The 21,024-nt window shown below is 50.2% G+C and overlaps 1 protein-coding gene across 2 annotated transcripts in view; it reads right to left on the reverse strand.

Moving 5' to 3' along the window:
- Nucleotides 1–19,857, reverse strand: part of TBC1D22A (TBC1 domain family member 22A) — a 313,242-nt gene extending 293,385 nt beyond the window's left edge. For both annotated transcript variants that reach the window (XM_061204253.1, XM_061204252.1), the window contains exon 1: nt 19,647–19,857. In XM_061204253.1, coding sequence (XP_061060236.1) covers nt 19,647–19,708 — 62 coding nt within the window. In that variant the 5' untranslated portion in view covers nt 19,709–19,857. The remainder of the gene's footprint in view (nt 1–19,646) is intronic.
- Nucleotides 19,858–21,024: the final 1,167 nt, after the last annotated feature.

Consider the following 21,024-nt stretch of genomic DNA (forward strand, 5'->3'; position numbering starts at 1 on the left):
AGATCAAGGCATCTGCACTTTTAGTGTCTGGGGAGAACTCCCTTCCTGGTGTGCAGACAGACATCTTCTCCCTATATCCTCACATGGCAGAATGGGTGAGAGAGCCCTCTGGGGTCTCTCTTATAAGGACACTAATCTCATTCATGAGGGCTCCACCCTCATGACATAATCACCTCCCAAAGGCCCCACTTCCTAACACCATCACATTGGGGGTTAGGATCTCAACATATGAATTGGGGGGGGGGGGCACACAAACATAACTCCTAAGTCCATAACACCTAAGACTGCATAAATATGAGCTTGTTTCGTATTTCTGTGGTTTCATTTTTTACCTGTGTTTTCAATCGCCTAAAATTTATTTTATTTTGCTATATACTACTTAGTAGGAAACTTCTTTAAAAAGTAACCTATTATTCCAATTTATTAAACAACCTACCCTTTCCCCTACTGGTTTGAGGATATCATCTTTAATAATACATTAAATTATTATATATAGGTCATTTTTTCAGTTTCCTATGCCGTTTCTATTCAGTTTTCCATTCCTGTGCCTGCAGCACAATATTTAAATCAGGTAAAATGTTCTTTTTTACATCCTAAAACTTCTCAGCAAAATTTAACAAACATTTGACAATGCCACTTTGTGATGGGCGTTATGATGGGTGCTGGGCAGGCACAGATGAGCACACTATAGTCCAAACTCTTAAGGACCTTGCAGTCTACTTATAATAGCAAAAACCGAACGGGCATTATAACGCCCCATGAGAATTCCTACAATAACATGCCACAAGGGTACCTAAACCCAGTCTTACGGAACAAGGAAGGTTCCTTGAGGAAAAATCCCTTAAACTGAGACCTATGAAATGAAGAGGAAGAGTGAGGTAGACAGAACATGCCAAGCAAAGAGAACAACACGGTAAGACCCTGAAGGCACGGGCGGGGGTGAAATGGTTGGGAAATGAACGCCGCAGCTGGTGGCCTGTCACTAGCGTGAGCAGAAGGCCAGGGCCAGGTCAGACCTTCCCTCGAGGTCCTGGGACACCGGAGGACAGAGGGGCCTGAAGACCCCAGGCCAGCCCTCACTCCACAGAGGAGGGGAGGGGCTCTGAAGAGGCCTGTCCTTGTTGTGATCCGAAAGCAAGGCAGTGACCCTCCACTTGCCCCGTGAGGACACCTCTGCGGTGGGCAAGGCCCACAGGGCGGTCACGTCGGGCCCGCAGGGGCCCTGGAGGAGGAGCTTCTCCCAAAGGCAAGAAACACACAGGAAGGGGGAGGGACAACACCATGCCCACCCCACTGTGTGCCAACCGTTCAGCTTCAGCCTTTCCCAACAGCCTCCAAATCTGCTCCAGATTCCTGTTTGCTCTTCAGCATGAGATACGGCAGACAATAAAACAGAGAGCATAACAGCCGTGGTGAACAGATTTAGCATCATTCCAAACTCAGTGTGTTCGTTCCTCTTATCCTCACAACCCAGCAGGCAGATATGGCTATGAGAAACTGAGGGACAGAAAGCTTAAGTGGCCTGCCCAAGGTCACACCCAGCTAGCAGGTTGCAAGGCCAACTTAAAAGCGCCTAGAACATCAATACCCACACAAACACCACAGTGTCACTTTAGCTCCATCCAAAACCCTATCATTTGGGGGCTTCCCTGGCGGTCCCTGGTTAGGGCTTGGTGCTTTTGCTGTGGGGGCCAGGTTCGATCCCTGGTCTGGGAACTAAGCCCCTGCAAGCCTCGCTGCACGGCCGGAAAAACAAAAACAAAAACCCTATCATTTTGTCATATAATAGATGTGAAACCCTCCCCAATTCTACTGTCCTATGAGGTAACTACCAACCTGAATCTGACATTTAAAATTCTCACACAAGTGTTTATACCTTTACTGCAGACTTGTGCATCTCTAGGCAACCTATGATATTATTCTGCATGTTTGTAAAGATTAAGTTAATATTATTTTATAATAGACACATCTTTATATATCTTTTTGCAGCTTTATTTTCTCTCAAGATGGTTTTTTTGTGTGTCAGTGTTAACACATGTAGCTCCAGTTTCGTTGTCCTGTGAGGTTTCATTTTGTGTGTGAAGGGGGGTGTTTTAGCAGTAAACCAACTTTTCAAAAGAATTTTTACAGAGAAACACAGCACAGGCAGAAGCAGAGCTGTTCTGGTAAAGGGGAGAAAAGCAGGAGCCCACCCACTTCCCAACTCATTCTGAGGCCAGAATTACCCTGATACCAAAAGCAGACAAGGACATCACAAAAGAAAACTACAGGGAATTCCCTGGTGGTCCAGTAGTTAAGACTCAGCGCTTTCACTGCCGTGGCCCCGGGTTCAATCCCTGGTCAGGGAACTAGGATCCTGCAAGCTGCGCGGCCAAAAAAAAAAAAAAAAACTACAGACCGGTATCTCCTGTAAGTATACACACAAAACTCCTCAACAAAATACTAGCAAACCAAATCCAACAACATTAAAAAAGGATTATACATCACGACCAAGTAGGATTTATCCAAGGAATGCAAGGCTGGCTTAAAACCTGAAAATGCCAATAGGAAAAAGGACAAAACCACACAATGATTTCAATAGTCACAGAAAAAGCACCTGACAAAACTCAACACCCCTTCATGATAAAGATGCTCAACAAACTAGTAATAGAAGGAAATGTCCTCATCCTGATAAAAGACAGCTACAAAAAACCCATATCTAACATCATACCTAAGGTGAATGACTGAATGTTTTCCCCCTAAGATCAGGAACAAGACAAGGATGTCCATTCTCACCACTTTTGTTCAATATTGTACTGGAGGTCTTAGGGCAATTAGGCAAGAATGAGAATAAAAGCCATCCAGATTAGAAACGAAGAAGTAAAATTAACAAGATGATATAATCTTATATACAGAAAATACTAAAGAATTCACTAAAAAAGTAGTGAAACTAAAAAATTCAGCAAGGCCTCAACATACAAGACGAACATACAAATATTAATTGTATTTCTATCCATTCGCAATGAACAATCCAAAAATGAAATTAAAAAAACAACTCCACTTATAATAACATCAAAAAGAATGATATGTTTAGGAATAGATTAACAAAAGACGTATAAAACTTATACTCTGAAAACTAAAAACTACTATTGAAAGAATTTAAAGAAAACCTAAATCAATGGGAAAATACCCATGTTTGTATTAGAAGACGTAATACTGTTAAGACTACAGCACTCTCTAAATTCACTACAGACTCAACGCAATCCCTACCAAAATACCAGGCAGCTTCTGCGTAGAAATCGATAGGATGACCCTGAAATTCACATGGAAACTCAAGAGACCCAGAATGACCAGGTTAAAACACTCTTGAAAAAGAACAAAGTTGGAGGACTCACTTCTCCAGATTTCAAAACTTACTAAAAGATTCGGTAATCAAGTCAGTATAGTACTGGCATAAGGATAAACATAGAGATCAACGGAATAGAACTAAGAGTCCAGACTCCTCACATTTACAGTCAATTGATTTTTTTTTTAATGGTGCCAAGACCCTTCACTGGAGAAAGAACTGTCTTTCAACAAATGGTGCTGGGACAACTAGATAACCACATGCAAAGAAAAAAGCTGCACCCTAGATGGATAGGTAAACAAAATGTGGTATACCCATCAAATGGAATATTACGCAGCTATAAAATGAAATGCTGATACATGCTACAACATGAAGAACCTTGAAAACATTATGCTGAGTACAGGAAGCCAGTCATCAAAAAATCCCCACATTATTATATGACTCCATTTATATGAAATGTCTATAATGGACAAATCATACTATAGAGACAGAAAGAAGATTAGTGGTTTCCTGGGGTGGGGGGTGGGAAGCCGGGGTGACCGCTAATGAGTACAGGGTTTCTTTTTGAGATGATAAACATGTTCTAAAATTGACTGTGGTGAGAGTTATACAACTTTTTGAATACAATATAATATCATTGAATTTTACACTTTAAATGAGTGAATGGTGGCGTATGTGAATTAAAATAGGTGAATTATGATATGTGAATCTCAGTAAAGATGAAACGTTTTTAAAAGGCAATACAGCTTCCACTTGGTTCTCCTGGTCACCATGCTGTGAGGAAGCCCACACCAGCCACGTGGAGGGCACGTACGTGTAGGCACCACAACTAACAGCGCTGGCGGGGGCCCCAGGTGACAGCCTGCGCCCAACTGCTAGACACGTGAGGGACTCAGGCCGCAGCCTTCAAGACTTCCCAGTGACACCCAGGAGCTTTCTTTTCTTTTTTCTTTTTTTTTTGGCCAAAAAAAAAAAAGTATCAGCCTGCCTAGGTCAAGCACCACCCATCTGTCGTGGTTCCTTTCCTGAAATTTCCATGGATGCCTCCCTGACCTTGGTAGAAAGTTTCCAGTTTTAAGAATCCAAAGGCCTGGGTTCAAGTCCCAACGCTTAAAGCTGATAAGAGCGTTAACCAAGTAATTGTTCCGAGCTTTACCTTCCTCATCCCGGAAATGGAAATAAGAATGTGTATGAAATGAGATAACCATATAATAGCAGTGTGAATATTGCAGTGACCTACAGACAGTATTTACCAATACTATCAATCTATCTTTCCTTGAACATTTGCATTCTTCCATTATGCGCAAATGTATTCAATATGGCTCAAAACCAGCAGGCAGTCTGGTCTACAGCCCACTATTTGCATGTCATTTTCACAAAAGTCTGCAACATTATCACATACTGCAGGCCTTTCCCTCCCAGGACAGCAGGAAACTCATTAATTCTTCATGGGCAAACCACTTGTGTTTACTGAGCAGAAAATGTTCCAACAAAGTTCAAGCTCAGACTAAAAGGAACCTCATTTTATCTTATTAAAATTACATTTTTATTCGGTTTTGCATAGGGAAAGAGAAAAACAGGCTTCAACTAAAGCCCTTTTTAAAGAATAAATGGCAACTAATACACATACCTCCTTTCAAATAATGAAATCTTTCCTTAAAAAATATATTAACCAATAAACTTTTCTATAAATTGTACTGTTTTAAAACACTACAGTAATTCACTGAACCCTAATGAGTCCTTCCAAAAAGCAGATCCACGTGACATAGTTCCACTGCCAGCTACACACCCTGGAAAAACAGTTACACAAGTACACAGGGAGACAGGTTCAGCAATGTTCATAATACCACAAGGAGAAAAAATGTTAAGAAAAATCTAGATGTCCATTATCAACTGAATAATGAATAAACAAACTAGAACATACGCATATAATGGCATACCAACCACAGCAAACATGAAGGAACTTCAGCCACCAGATTCAAGATGGGGAAAGTTCATTAACATAATAGTGAAACGTTGAGTACACACAGTATGACACCACTTATAGGAAGTTTTTTAAATGCAAAAATGAGACAATATATCATTTTTGGGTACATACATGAGTGGTCAAAAATCCTACTGCATGCAGGGTAACCACAAAATTCAGAACCGTGACGATCAGGGGAAGTGAGAGTAAACAGCTGGGCCCAGGAAAAGAACACGACAGCATCAACTGTGGATGTGGTCTACGTGCCCTGTATTCACCTGTGTGCCTTCTTGAAAGTCTGAAATGTGTTCTAGGGTTTTAAACAGATGGCTCTGGCTCTGAGAGGGGAGGTGTTTGCAGGCACAGCCATTCAGAGGGTCAGGGAATGCAGTGCCTGGAGCGCTCCTCCAAGACACATTTCTCTAAGTCTCCCCCGACCCCATTCTTCCTACACTGTACACAGAAATCTTTCAAAAAGAAGGCTCACCGTCATTAGCCACCACAGAAACGCAAATCAAAATCACAATTAGAGGGACTTCCCTGGCAGTCCAGCAGTTAAGACTCTGCACTTCCACTGCAGGGGGCAGGGGTTTGATCCCTGGTCAAGAACTAAGATCCTGCATGCCGCAAGCCGCGACCAAAAAATTTAAAAAAAAAAAAAAAATCACAATTAGGTACCACTTCACAGCCAGGAGGGGGGCAAAAATTTAAAGATAATATGTGTTGGCGAGGATGCAGAGAAACTGAAACCCTCACACGCTGTGGATGAGAGTGAAAATGGGTGCAGCCGCTCTGGAAAACAGCCTGGCAGGTCTTCAAAAGGTCCAACATTGACCACATGACCCTGCGATTCCACTCCTAGGTACACACCCAAGAGAAATGGAAACATGTCTACCCAAAAAACTTGTACTGTATTATTCATAACAGCCAAAATGTGGAAACAGTCCAAATGTCCATCAACTGATGAATGGATAAATCAAATGTGCCTATCCATACAATGGAATATTCATTATTAGGTCATAAGAAGAGATGCTCCAACATGGACGACCCTTGAAAATGTCACAGTCAGTCAAAGAAGCTAATCACAAAGGACCACACATATAATTCAATTTACATGAAACATCCAGAAGAGGCAAATCTATAGAAACGAAAGGTACGTTAGCAGTTGCCAGGGGCTGGAAAGAGGGAATGGGGAATCATTGCTTATGAGTTCTGGGCCTCTCTCTGTGGTGATGGTGGTACAACTGGGTGAATACACTAAAAACACTGAATTGTACACTTTAAGTGGGTGAAATGTATGTTACGTAAATGATATCTCTACAAAGGTGTTAAAAGGAAGGAAGGAAGGAAGGAAGGAAGGAAGGAAGGAAGGAGGGAGGGAGGGAGGGAGGGAGGGCGAGCTAGGGAGAAGCGAGGATGGGGAAGGACCAGACCAGTCTCTCCTGGCCCAGGTGCCGGGGAGCAGGTGCGCATGGGGGGAAGGCTCAGGGTGCAAAAGCACACCTTCAGCACCCATCGCCCAGATGACCAACATCAGTCGATAAACCTTTAAACAGGTCCAAGTCCACCCCTCCCGCCCCAAATAACAGAGTCTGCACTGCTACCGTCACAGAACATTTCAGTATACTTCATGTGGAAAGGACGGACATTTTTATCATCCTCCAAACTAAGAAAACGAAACTTAAGAAAGACTAATTTGTTACCAGTAGGCAATGGCATGGACCATGAGCGGTGTCCTCTGGGCCCAATTTGTACATATCCTGATGACCACATGCCTGAGCAGCCGGGAAGGACTCAGATGGAAGAAGAATGACTGAGAACTAACAAGGCGTCACAGCTTCCAACACTGCGATGTAACAGAGGCTCCCAGCTCGGTGAGAGGGTTGGGTCCAGACAAAGGACAGCACAGGACGGGTCAGGAAGGAACAGGCAGAGAGACGCCCACAATGTGCCCCGAAGCGGCCCCCAACTAGAAGTGCCTCCCACGAGAGCCCCGAGTTCCCATAAAGGTCACCTCTTCTGCAGAAGGCACAGAAAACGCCCCCACTGGTAAGGGAAAGAAAGATGACAAAGAACGGGCAAAGCTAAGGTTTAAAGAGAGAACCGGGAAGAGCGCTCCTAGGAGGATGGGGTCCCAACATGAAGATAGGCTGGAGACACTGGGCAGATACAGGAACTCCCAAAAGAAAGAGATGGGCCCCGGGGACCAACACCATCTCTTCCGGGTTCTATCCAGGCTGCCTTCACAACACCAGTCAGGAAAGCTTTTTTTTTCGGTCGTGCCACACGGCATGCGGGATCTTAGTTCCCCAACCAGGGATCAAACCCATGCCTCCTGCAGTGGACGTGTGGAGTCTTAACCACTGGACCGCCAGGGAAGTCCCCAGGAATGTTTTTTGTTTTGTTTTGTTTTTTAATTTATATTTGGCTGTGTTGTGTCTTCGTTGCTGTGTGCGGGCTTTCTCTAGTTGCGGCGAGCGGGGGCTACTCTTCCTTGCGGTGCGCAGGCTTCTCATTGCGTGGCTTCTCTTGTTTCAGAGCACGGGTTCTAGGCACGCGGGCTTCAACAGTTGTGGCACACAGGCTCAGTAGGTGTGGCTCACGGGCTTTAGAGCGCAGGCTCAGTAGTTGTGGCGCACGGGCTTAGCTGCTCCGCGGCATGTGGGATCTTCCCGGACCAGGGCTCGAACCCGTGTCCCCTGCATTGGCAGGTGGATTCTTAACCACTGCGCCACCAGCGAAGCCCCCCAGGAAAGCTTTTTAAAAACTCAGAGTCAAAGACTGTCTGTCTGAGGGCCTACTTGTGGACAGCCAAGCTCTGGGGCGTGGCCTTCACCGAGAGCACCACGAATCAGTGACATCTTAGCCAGTCACAGACGACCCCGAGGCTGCCCCACTAGAGTCACTCGACACACCCTGGCTGAGCACCTGCTCCAGGGGCTGCCCGATGCTGGCGCTGCGAAGATGCCAGGGATGCTGTTCCCGCCGTGGTGGAGAGTCATTAGGATACAGGTAGGCACTGAAGTGGGAGGAGAAAGGAGGGAATGAGCCTAAGTTACAGAGCAGAAGCCAAGAAGGCAGGAGGAAGGAGAGCCCAATGTCGCAAGGCCTCTGGGTTTGACAATAAGGTGATTCTCTCCTGTGTATCCCAGAGAACTTCTTTCTGGTCTGAACTTGGACCACCTACACCAAGGCCCTGGCTCTGAAACAAAGACTGATGGGACAACACCAGAAGAGCTTCTTTTTTTTTTTTTTTTTCATTAAAGGTTAAAGAGCAGTGAGTGAAAATAACAATGAATGAAACGGCAAAGAGTGAGAGGAGATAAAAGTAAAAGAAATACATCCAAGCTGCGGTGTCCTAAGCATCATAAAATACATGAAAAATTATACGGCCACCTTTACGATTAACTGCCTCCCTGTATTTCAGACACATGAAGTAAACAGGCAAATCATGTAGTAACTCAGTTTACAGCCCATCAACCTCTCCAAGCACAGTCATCACTCAATGTCTCCAGCAGTTTTCTGAAAGATGAACTAAATTAGCAACTGATTTACCATTAGGCATGTTCTAACCACAGTGATGCTCCCCAGATTTATAAAATATGTTCAGAAGGGGTAAGTTTTCCAAGGAAATTAACTTTAGAGGACTCTGGAGGAAAATGTATGAAACGCCATTATTACGACGGTAAACGATGCCACCATGCCTCCCGCCCACGGCATCATCTGAAATGGTCCCGCCCACAGAGTCAAGTGCAGACACACGTGGCCCTATAGGACCCTGAGCAAAGGGGCTCCTGGGCTGTCCCGCCGTCAACACCACGCTACGCCACCTGGCAGTGACGCTCGCCCCGTCCCGCAAGCTCTCAGCCACCTACTGAGCTCTCCCCACCGGGCCACAAGCTCTCTGCAAGAGGGCCTGGAGTTTGTCTCCTGTCACACTCCTTGGGGGCCGAGAAGCCAGTGGAGACGGGCAATTACTGATCCAATCAGCAAGCTGCTTCACGGATGGCTCTTCAGACAGGTCTTAGAAGTAAGGATGTTGACAATAAACTTCCCCCTCACATGAAAAAAGCAATGTGTGGAATATAATACTGTAAATCAACTCTACTTCAATTAAAAGAAAAAAGCAACGTGGGAGCGCACAGACCCAGAGAACAGACTGGTGGCTGCCAGAGGTGGGGCAGGGTGCAAAATGGGTGAAGGGGTCCACAGGCACACACTTCCACTTACAAGATAAATAAGTCCTGGGGATGTAACGCACAGCATGGTGACTGAAGTTAATAACACTGCCCTGCAGATGCGAAGGTTGCTTGTAATCGTATAAGTTCTCATCACAAGGAACAAGCGTGTAACTGTGTGGGGACGGACGCTAACTACACTTCCTGTGATCATTCTGCAATATGTACATAGAGCGAATCCTTAGGTTGCACACCTGAAAGTAATATAATACGTCAACTACATCTCCATAAAAGCACAATGTATGAATAAGGGGGGGAGGAGTCTTTTGAAATTAACATGGAAAAGTCCACCCCCGCCAGCCCGGCCGTCACCGGGTCCCATTTCCCCACCTCTCCCCTCCTTGCTGCTTCTCGCCCCAGCCCCTCTCCTGTCGACTTTGCCCCAGGCTCACCGCACTGAGCCCCTTCTCCTCTCTCCCAGTTCCTGCCAGCCTATCTGGATGCTCCTCAGACTCCTCCGTGCGTCCCGAAGCCCAGGGCTCCACCAGTTTTCGCTTCCCAGTTCATGCGAAACCGCGCTCTCTCCTGGCATTACTGGGCACCTCCAGTAAACACTCAAACAGCGGCCTCCAGGCCGAGCTGCTGCTGGCTCTCGGCCACAAATCACCACCTCACATTAACGGGCCCGTCACAAAAATCAGCTTTGCCCCCACTGCCATGCCTCACACCCACCTCCCCAGACAGGACGTGACCCTCTGCAGTCACGCAGGTACAACACGACAGGCGCGCCCCGCCTCGTGCAGCCCCTGGCAGCCTCCTGGCTCTCTCCCTGGGCCATCTGTGACACCTGAAACCCACCCGCTGTCCCCAGCGTCCCTCTCCTCCTGACCCCTTCACTCACTCCTTCCGTGACTTAATCTCCAAGAACAGCGATCCCAAAACCCAAGATACTTGTTGCTACATTCAGTGCTCCCTTTTTTTTTTTTTTACTTTTTATTGGCATATAGTTGCTTTACAATGTTGTATTAGTTTCTGCTGTACAGTAAAGTGAATCCGTTATATGTATACATATATATATCTCCACTCTTTTTTGGATTTCCTTCCCATTTAGGTCACCACAAAGCACTGAGTAGAGTTCCCTGTGCGATACAGTAGGTTCTCATTAGTTCAGTGCTCCCTTCTTTACTACACAAATACTTGAATGATTAAGCATTTTAAACCTGAAGGAGTTAAGTTCCAAAGGCTAGAGCACATCCCCTCATAAGTGGGCGTAACTAGGCAACACCCTCTGAGGAGCCCCCAGCGTCCCACGCCTGACCGGCCCTGTCAGAGCCACTTACAGTCATGGTGGTTGATGAGCCCACGTGTGGCTGGAACATAAAATGCTGTAGTGGCTCCATGACTGGTTTTGGCACAGGAAACTAACCCAAGCTAGGGAGTAATTCTAAAGGAATCAAAACGGGGTGCAGGAGGCGGCAGCCCCGGTCTGTCTGAGACTAACCCGTAGCACTAGCCACCCCAGGACGGTAACCGGCCCCGTAAGACAATCCCCACGCCCTAGACGGCGGGAGGGAGACAGTGCGGTGAAGACTGGGGGGCCGGGAGGTCTCCCGCGCTCTCTTCCTCCTGCATTCTGTAATGGCAAGGCCAGACCCCTTCTGCTTCCCACCCAACCGGCTGGCCTCGCCACCTGCAAACACGCGCACGTGACAAGAGAAGCAGGTGCTGAGCGCCCCCTAGGAGCTGCCTCCCGCCTCCAAGGTCCCGTGACGCCGAGGGACCCCTCCCCTCTCCAAGACCCCGTCCTCCGCCCCGCCTCTCCACGCGCACTGTGCCCACGCCCTCTGACCCTGCCGAGGGCTTTCGGCCGAGGATCAGGAGCCCACCCGGAAGACAGGCATCAAACATCGTTTGTCTCGCTGCGTGTGAGCCTGAGCGCCAGCAAGGGCATTCTGTCTTTGAGGCTAGTAGAAACGCTCACGGAAAGAAGGCTCATGGCAAACCTGCAGCGAGCTGTGTGAGGGAGCAGGGCGAGAGCGGCCCTGGGCACATCTGAGAACTGTGTCACCGTCTGGCCCCGGCAGCACGGGCCAAGCTCGAGTGTGCAGCCCGGGTGAGAAGGAAGACGGCGGGCCATGCCCGGGCCGGAACACCCTGGCAGTGCCGGTGAACTCCAGACCCCGGGAGGATGGACCACGGGGAACAGAGCGCTAATGCGGTCAGGAGCCCAGAAACGCACAGGGCGGCGGAGAGAAAGGGCTCTGCCCTCCGCCAACATGCTTGAGTTCAAAGCCAGCGCGCTCACCGCTCACCGAGGGGCCTCGGGCGGAGAGCAGCAGACAGGCGAGGGCTGCCGCGGGGTCTGCACCCGCAGGGCCCCCTGCCCAGCTGCGCTAGGAACACTCACAGCAGCTTCAGCCCTGAGCCCGCATAACCCCAGTAAGAGAACCCGTCACCGTTCTAAGCAACTGAACTCCCCGACAGCTACATGCGCCTTCGCCACCTTCAGCACTCAGGCTGGGATTTCCTCGTGACTCCCCCCAAAAGAGGAAACAGCATCAGAATGAGGGAACAAAAGGACCAGGGACACTCAAAACAGAAGTCCCCTGTAGCACGGAGCCCAGAAATGGGAAGAACCCAGGCTGCCCCGTCCCTTCTGGGCCTCCTGACCCTCTGCCTCTCTCTGTGAGGGGGGGAACGTCTGGGTGAACCTAGAAGCTGCCCCTCTCACCTCTGGAGAACCCGGAAAGAGGAAGTCCGTGTGCAAGGAGCCGGGTCCCACCCCCCCGCCCCGGGCCAGGCCCACCACCAGCTCAGCTGCAGCCTGTGAAGTCTGTAAAGGACCCCTCAGCATTCCTGCTGCTGCTGGCCCGAACCTGTGTGTCAAGAGCGCGAAACAAGGGAGGTGCTCAATGAGCAGGCGCAGGTACAAGGCCAGCACCATCTCCATCCGCGACTCCACCTCCCGCCTGGGGCGCAGAGCCAACACCTGCCCGCGGATGTGGTTCACAGCCACTCTCCCCGGAATCCCCCGGCGGGAGAACCAGGCGGTCGGTCGTGTCTGCCCTCCCAGGGCCGAGCACGGAGGCATCCCCCACGTGCAGCCCAGCCCCTCCAAGGCTGGGACCCCCGCTGCACCCAGAGGGCCCGCAGGGGCCAGTCCTCACGCTGCACGCGTTCCACTGAGGAGCGGATAAGCCCAGGAGCGGGAGAAGGCCCAGCGGGGGCGGGTGTCACGCCCTGGCCCCAGGTCACCGAGCCGCTGCCCTTGTCCTAGCTGTACGCGGGCCAGGCGGGGCCCCTCCAGTGGGAACAGAAAAACGGAGGCGAGGGCTCCCGGCGCCTGTTCTGTTCATTTCCACCCCCAACCTCTGCTCCTGCCTTCACAGGACTCAGGGGGGTGAAACACCTCCTCCAGCTCTCATTTTACTAAATTTTAAAAAAAACAGAACAAATCCAAAATCATCAGGGATTTTTTTTTTAAGTCATTTTTGTCCTCATCTAAAATTAACCCAAAAGAGTCCAGATTTGCAACATTAGATAAACATTTAAGAGGGGAAAAAAATGACTTCATTTTAAATTAATTTTTTCAAAATGTTTCCAGACAAAATAAAAGGTGTTTCATAACATGAAACATGACCACTGGAAAGCAAACAAGTAAAACAAACTATGTATTTAGCCAAACCCCACCTTCAGGTGCTTCCACGGTGCTCAGCACAGCAAGACCATCTCCACTCACGGGTGGCAACCAGACCGACCCCCCCCCACCCCCCGACAAAACACAAAGTCACTGCCAGAGCACGGACTCCTGGGCTCCTCATGACAGGGAAAACTAGGAATAAAGAGACACTCCAAACAGCCACTCCAGAAGCACCAGCAAGAACACAAGCCAGGTCTATAAAAACACAAGACAGGAGAGCAGGTGGGGCAGCAGCTCAGAACTTCTGAGGAAAGAGAAGCAGGGCCTCCACTTGGCCCCTGGACCCGAGAGGACACGGAACAGAGAAGACCCCTCCGACTAAACACGCTTTGCAGAGCTCACCAGTGAGGGCCCAGCCCACCCGTGAAGACTGGCCGAGGTACCGGCCCACGCTCAAGTGCAGGACCCCTTCCCCACCCAACGTCCCTCGGGCACGCTTCCCCGCCCCTCCACCTCCCCCGCAGGGCTCTGCTTTCTTGCAGCCGCTGTAACAGACTTACTGACTTCGAACATTCCCACCCATCATCTTAACACTCTGGAGGTCAGAGGTCCGGCATGGGTCTCCCAGGCTAAAGTCCAGGGGTCGGCCCGCTGCATCCATTCTGGAGGCGGTCCTGGGGAGAATTCACTTCCTGCTCATCCGGGGCACTGGCAGAATTCAGTTTCTAGCAGGCGCAGAACCAAGGTCCCCGTCTTCCTGCTGACCAAAAGCACAGGCTGCTCCCCGCTCCTAGAGGCCACCAGGCGCCCTGGCTCCGGGCCCCTTCCTCCATCTTCAGAGCCAGCAAGCGCAGACCAGACGGAGCCACCTGTGTCCGATCTCGGAGACTGTCAAGAGCTGATGTGACTGCCCAGGCCCACCGGGTAACCCAGGGCAACCTCTCCACCACCGGGTAACCCAGGGCAACCTCTCCACCACCGGGTAATCCAGGGCAACCTCTCCACCACCGGGTAATCCAGGGCAACCTCTCCACCACCGGGTAATCCAGGGCAACCTCTCCACCACCGGGTAATCCAGGGCAACCTCTCCACCACCGGGTAATCCAGGGCAACCTCTCCACCACCGGGTAATCCAGGGCAACCTCTCCACCACCGGGTAATCCAGGGCAACCTCTCCACCACCGGGTAATCCAGGGCAACCTCTCCATCTCAGGGGCAGCTGACGGGCAACCTTAATTCCATCTGCAACGTAATTCCCCTTTGCCGTGGAACTGACACGTCACAAGCTCTGAGGATGAGGACGTGGACATCAGCCTTTCTTGCTGCCACCGCACTTACAAATGTCACCCTTCACCTGCCCCAGCGGCCCGCCTACCCTGCTGTCAGCAGAGCACACTGCCAGGCAGAGCCGTGCTAAAATAGCAAGCGTCGGATCCACGCTGAAAGGCTGCCTGCGTTCTCACACCCAGTGTGCTATGATTTCGTCTTGGCATTTAAAGTTAAGTGTAGCAAGAACGCTAAGTGCAACTGCAGAAAGCCACAGCCCCGTGGGAGCCAAGCAAGTCAATGGCCCACGAAAGAACAGGCCCAGAGAGTCAGAGGCTGAACTTTTCTGATTCCTATCATCAACTTCCTCATTCTTATCAAACCACCACCGCCTCTCACCTGGATGTTCGCAAAGCCTCCTAACTGGTCTCCCTGCTTCCACCCTGGCCCTCTCGGCCCCCCAGTCTACCTACAACAGGGCAGTCAAAGGAATCCTGCTAAACCAAAGGCAGGGCATGCCGCTGCCATAATCCTCCAAAGGCTCCCCCTTCACTCGGAAGAAAAGACTGGGAGGCCCTGTCTTTCCTGGGACCATGAGGCCCACCACTCCCACCTTTCAGGCCTCGTGCCCCACAAGTCTCTCCCCGCCTCAGCAGTGGTCACACCGGCCCCCCGGGCTTCTCCTCAGACACACCAGCATCGCCCCCGAACCAGGGCCTTTGCAAGAGCTCACCCCTCTGCCTGGACGACTCTTTCCCGGCCACCCAGGAGGCCTGTTCCCTCACCTGCTACAAATCTTGCTCAAATATCACCTGCTCTGTTAGAGCTTACCTGGTCATCTTATCACCAGGACACTCTCCCCACGGCACCTGCCCCCGAAAGATCTATCCCGCTTCCCTGCTCTGTTTTGATAGCAGTCATCACCTTCTGACAGTTAACTCTCTACTTAGTTATTCTCGAGGGATTCCCTGGTGGTCCAGTGATTAGGACTCAGTGCTTTCACTGCCAAGGGCCCTGGTCTGATCCCTGGTCGGGGACTAAGATCCCACAACCCGTGAGGCGCAACCAAAAAAAAAAAAAAAAAACTTAAGTTATTCTCTGCCTCTCCCACTCTGCTGTTAGCTCTGTGAGAGCACAGATTTTGGTCTGTTTTGTTCACTGATGCATCTCTAGCACCTGGAACCATTACTGGCACATAATCTGGGTTAAATAAATATTTGCTGAATAAATAAATTATCAGACTCTCAAAACTGGTCCAAGAGGCCTCTCTCCTTCTCGTCTAAGAGAACAGGGTTAGGCCAAGCACATATCCTCCTGTAGGTCACAACCACTTAGGTCTAATGCAACTCCCTAGGTTACACATGCAGAAACTGATGGCCCTGGGGGCAATACGAGGAAGGTGAAGGTCACAGAGAGATTAACAGAAAACGATGGCTAAAACCTGGACCACCCAATTCCCAGTCAGACGTCTTTCCACCATATCACACATCCTGCCTCATCCAGAGAAGAAGTTTCTAAGAAAGCATCAGCCAAACACATAATGTAAGGACCAGGGTGTGCACAGAATAGGGGGATCTACCGGCAAGACCACCTCGTGCAGTGTGAGCCCTTGGCCAAATCACTCAGTCTCTCCAGGTTAATCTGGAAAACAGTTCGGATGAACCATCACTTATCGATTTGGCAGTAACAATGCAAAGATGAGTAAGGCACGCTCCCTAAACATGCAGAGCTCACCGTCTGGTGAAGAAGACAGGCACTTTCCAACACTGAGTGTGACGCACAAAGGGGTACTTTAGTCCAGACTGCATGAAAACAGGCCAGCCCTGACCAGGAGGTACACTGGAGGCGAGTTCTTAAAAATCTTTCAAAAGTAAGCCCAGCAGGGACTTCCCTGGAGGTCCAGTGGTTAAGACTCCGCGCTCACAATGCAGGGGCACGGGTTCCATCCCTGGTCGGGGAACTAAGATCCCACATGCCACACAGCGAGGCCAAAAAATTAATAAATAAATAAGAAAAATAAAAAGCCAGGCAAAGGAGAGGGAAGGGAGGAAAAGAACATTCTGGTCAGCTATGAAAGCATGAAACTGACAGAGGCATCACACAGCAGGTACAGCAAGGATCCTACAAGTCCATCAGCACCAGTGAAGGCAAAGCTCAAAGCAAGGAGGGGCGGGAGATGGGGGCTAAAGAATTGAGCGGGCTCAGGTTATAAAGGGCCTTAGACATCATGCAAAAACACTTAAGCTTCTCAGCATGGCATTTCGGGGAAAACAACCAAGGGGCTTTAAACCAGCCTACCTCATTGAGTGTCAGAGTGTGCTTGGAGGACAGAGTGTGTTTTGTAAATTCTAAAACACCAGAGACACGAACACTTGCAGAGCGCCAGGAATAGCACCTGGCAAATAGTAAGTGCTCGATGAATAGCAGCCACTACTGTCATAAGAATTATTACTAAGGAATTACTAATTATAAAGGATTGTGCTATACAAAAGAGCCTTTACCAGTTCCATATTTTGTGGTGGGTGTATTCTTCCTCCTTTGAGTTTCTCGGGGTTGAGGCCCACACTCAAAAAAAGTTAATCACAGGAACCACTCAAAAGAGCTGGCACGACCGCTGGAAGTCAGCTAGGATCTGACAGCACCGAGCTTGGGTAGGTAAAGACCAGGTATGCGGCCAGTGGTCACCACAGGGAGGTCATCTACTGACAGGGAAACGGGCACACCTTTGCAACTCCTCCTGTCACCTGAAACAGCAGCACTGCCAGAGACGAGGCCACAGGAGGCGAGGGGCACGCAGCGGCTGTGCAAACCTTTCCGGGCGAGCCGACCTCTCCTCCTCGCCCTGCCCCCTGCAGTGACAGCCTCCAGGAGGCCTCCAAGACTCCACTCCAAGTCTGGGACTATCACACGGGAACTGCTCTCAAAAATGCCTAAGGCACGGCACAGCATCGGAGTCCAAGGAAAAAGCAAGGCTGTCTTTGGGAATGCAGGATTTCACAGAAGAAAGTTGAGGACAGTATTGTTTTCCTGTGGCTGTCACAACAAAGTACCACAAACTTAGCAGCTTAAGACAACAGAAATTTATCCTGTCACAGTGCTGGAGGCTACAAGTCCAAAGTCAAGGTGTCGGCAGGGCCATGCTCTCTCTAAAGGCTCTAGGAGAGGATCCTTCCCTGCCTCTCCTAGCTCCTACTGGCTGCCACGAATCCTCAGCCTGCCTTGGTTTGTAAAGGCATCACTCCAGTCTGTCTCCATCTTCACATGCCATCTTCCCTGTGTCTGTCTCTCTGTGTGCAAATTTCCCTCTTCTTATAAGGACGCCAGTCACTGGACTAGGGCTCCCTCTAATCCAGTGTGACCTCATTTCTCATTTTAACTTGATTCCATCTGCAAACACCCTATTTCCAAATATGGTCACATTCACAGGGTCCGAGGACCTGAATTGGGGGGCGGGGGCACTATTGAACCCAATACAAGGACAAATACCCAAGAGACATAGTCATCAATCCAAAGGTTTATTCACCATTATAACTACACACAGGAGCTCGATTATTCTCACACCTCAGCTGGTTGTTAAGAATCAGAATCTATTTAGATGGAGGAGAAACCAAAATCTCAAGACCTAGAAACAACACACAAAGTTCTACTGCCACGTGGCTCCTTTCCTTGGAGTCTGTGTTCTAGAGCATGTGTTCCTGTCACTGCTAGGACCTCCTATGCTCTGCTATTCCAGAATTTTCACATCATCCTGGACCCTGACATTGGTTTTGATGAAACCTCTCATTGTTCTTCAATCAAGCACAGTCCTAAGGACTTCCCTGGTGGCACAGTGGCTAAGAATCCGCCTGCCAATGCAGGGGACACGGGTTCGAGCCCTGGTCCAGGAAGATCGCACATGCCGAGGAGCAACTAAACCCGTGCACCACAACTACTGAGCCTGCGCTCTAGAGCCCGTGAGCCACAACTACTAAGCCCGTCCACCACAACTGCTGAGCCTGCACTCTAGAGCCCACGAGCCACAACTACTGAGCCCGCGTGCCACAACTCCTGAAGCCCGCACACCTAGAGCCCGTGCTCCACAACAAGAGAAGCCACCGCAATGAGAAGCGACACACCACAACGAAGAGGAGCCCCCTCTCACCGCTACTAGAGAAAGGCTGTGCGCAGCAACAAAGACTCAACACAGCCGAAAATAAAATATAAATAAATAAATAAATAAATTTAAAGGAAAAAAAAACCCCACAGTCCTCTGGAGTAAAATAGGGTGCCTGGCCAACTTCAGTGACCCCCTCCAAAGTCGCTTTTCTGAGCAGTCAGAAACTCATACTGCTAACTCCCAGACCATTCTGAAAATTAAACCTTTCTGACTCGACACAGTGCATTCCAAAGTTTACAATTCTATCACTCAAACAACAGTGTTTACTATGCAACACTTACAAATAAACTGTGCTTATGAATGGTTCTACTTGGAGTTAAGACCACAATTCTTAATTTTCAGTATCTCAGACTTTAGTTTCCAAACTGAACAGTGTGTAGACATCTTGTAGTTTGTTTATCTCTAATCTATTTTCACCAGCAGTTGATTTTATCCTAGGCGTTTTGCCCGTCACGTCTCCCATGTTTCCTAGGGCCCTGGCTGGGCTGGGTGACACATCAATCAGAGGAGGACTTTGGAGTTGTACAGCTTCCAGGGTGCACCCAGGTCGCTGCAGGCACTTAACTAAAAAAAAAAAAAAAAATTTGCTTCCTGCTGCTGACTCAAGACAGGAGTTGGCTTTGAGGCCAGAAAGTGGAAACATGGAAATCCACAGGGAGCCTCAAGTATTCTTCCTCGCCCAGGGCAAAAGCAGCAGCCCACAGGAGAGACGAGAACGCCAATCAAGTGGGTCAAAACCACCACGCCCCCTGCAGAAACCGAGCTCGCGGGCGGGCGCAGACTGCCCCGGCCACTTTCCTCACTCCACCAACTCCTCGCGGCTGGAGCCGAGTGGGTTCCTTGCAGCTTCCCCAGGGGGCCGAGGAGTTTCGCAGAAGAGAGCCTGCCGGTCTCAGGACAAGCCTGCCGGCAGCTCCTCCTCCTCCTTTCTGGCCTCGCTCCTACGTGCAGCCACTGTCACCTCCCAGACCCCACGATCCGACCCCCAGGACACCCCGAGAAGTCTCCTCAGAGCCCAGGTCACCCCTCCCCAGACCCCCTACTCCACCCAGGGGGCCGAAGCGCCCAGCTGACCTCTGACCTCTGACCCCGACCCGGGTCCCCGTCACACCCACCTGCCCGGGACCTTGCTGTTGCTGCGCTTCCAGAACTGCTTCCTGGCCCCGTCGCTGGCCATGGCCTCTCCTCATCCCTCAGACCCGCAGCCCCGACACCCCGAGGGCGGCCAACCCGCCCCGGCGGCCCTTTCCGGTACCCCGGGTGGCCCCTCACTGGTCCGGGATCCCGGAGGGTAGAGCCGAGAGGCTCTTCCGCCTCCCTCCGGAAGTTGTGCCTCTGCGAGGCCGGAAGTCCCGCCTCCGACCCAGGCGTGCGTGACGGACGCGGCGGAGCCTGACGTCACTAAAAGGCGTCTAAGGGGCGGTGCCGCGGAGGAAGCGGACTACTTAGGCCTGGTGTTCGGCCCAGGGTTCTCGTACTGCGCGAAGCGGCAGGACAATGGTCCTAACCCGAGGGCGAGGCGACGGGGAGACCGAAAGCACCCCGCTGCGGGTGGTGGTCGAGGAGGTGTCTGTCGCCCGCACTTGCTAGGGATCGGTAAATACCAAGTGGCTGACTTACCGCTGCAGTCAGTGCAGCGAGGTGAGAACCGTAAGGAAGTGGTCGGGGCTTGTGAGGAGCAGGGGTGGGGCCCAGGGAGGGGGCAGGTGGGTCGGGGAAGAAGGGGGTTGGCCCAGGCTTCGGCTGAAGCGTGAAGGTTCCCCCCCCCGGAGCCTTGGCCGCGGGCGGCTATCGGCGCTTGAAACGTGCTGGTAAAATACACCCAGGACTTAAGTACCAAAGAAGGAATGATGACGCTGATTTTTATGTTGGGTACACGTTGAAGTAAAATATTTTGTGTATTGGATTCAATAAATGTATTGCTAAAATTACTTTCACATCCCTTTCTCCTTTTTTTCAAAGTAGCTACCAGAAAATTAGAAATTACGTATGTGGCTGCATTATATTTCTGTCGGCGGTAGACCTAACCTGAGAGGTCAGGTACCGGCATTTCAGACGGGAGCGCGGTGCGGCTTTGGGGAGCCGCTTGACAGACGCGTGCCAGTTCTTGATGATATTTTCTGATTAAAGTTTTCCGTGCCTCCTCACTTATGATGAGTAACATTGATGTAGTACTTGCTGTACGCAGGGTATTGTGCTAGGTACTTTACGTGTATTATCTCAGTCGTATGCCAACCAGCGCCTCAGTAAAGGCTACCCCCGGCCCTCAGAGCAGGGTGAGTGGCTCTCTCAGATCCCTTGCGACACGGAGTTTTCTATCCTGTCTTGTAATAGCAAAGACTTCCCACAGCCCTCGTCCCCGCCCTGGAACATTTACCGCCTGTCTTTCTTCCCACGGAGCCCGTAGGGTACTGCAAGATACTGCTGGGCGGGTGAGACCTGTGTCTTCTGCTTCTACAGCTAACACAGTAAGCGTTTGTTAAACGGATGACA

Source organism: Eubalaena glacialis, chromosome 11 (assembly GCF_028564815.1).
Source record: "Eubalaena glacialis isolate mEubGla1 chromosome 11, mEubGla1.1.hap2.+ XY, whole genome shotgun sequence".
NCBI classification, from domain to species: domain Eukaryota; kingdom Metazoa; phylum Chordata; class Mammalia; order Artiodactyla; family Balaenidae; genus Eubalaena; species Eubalaena glacialis.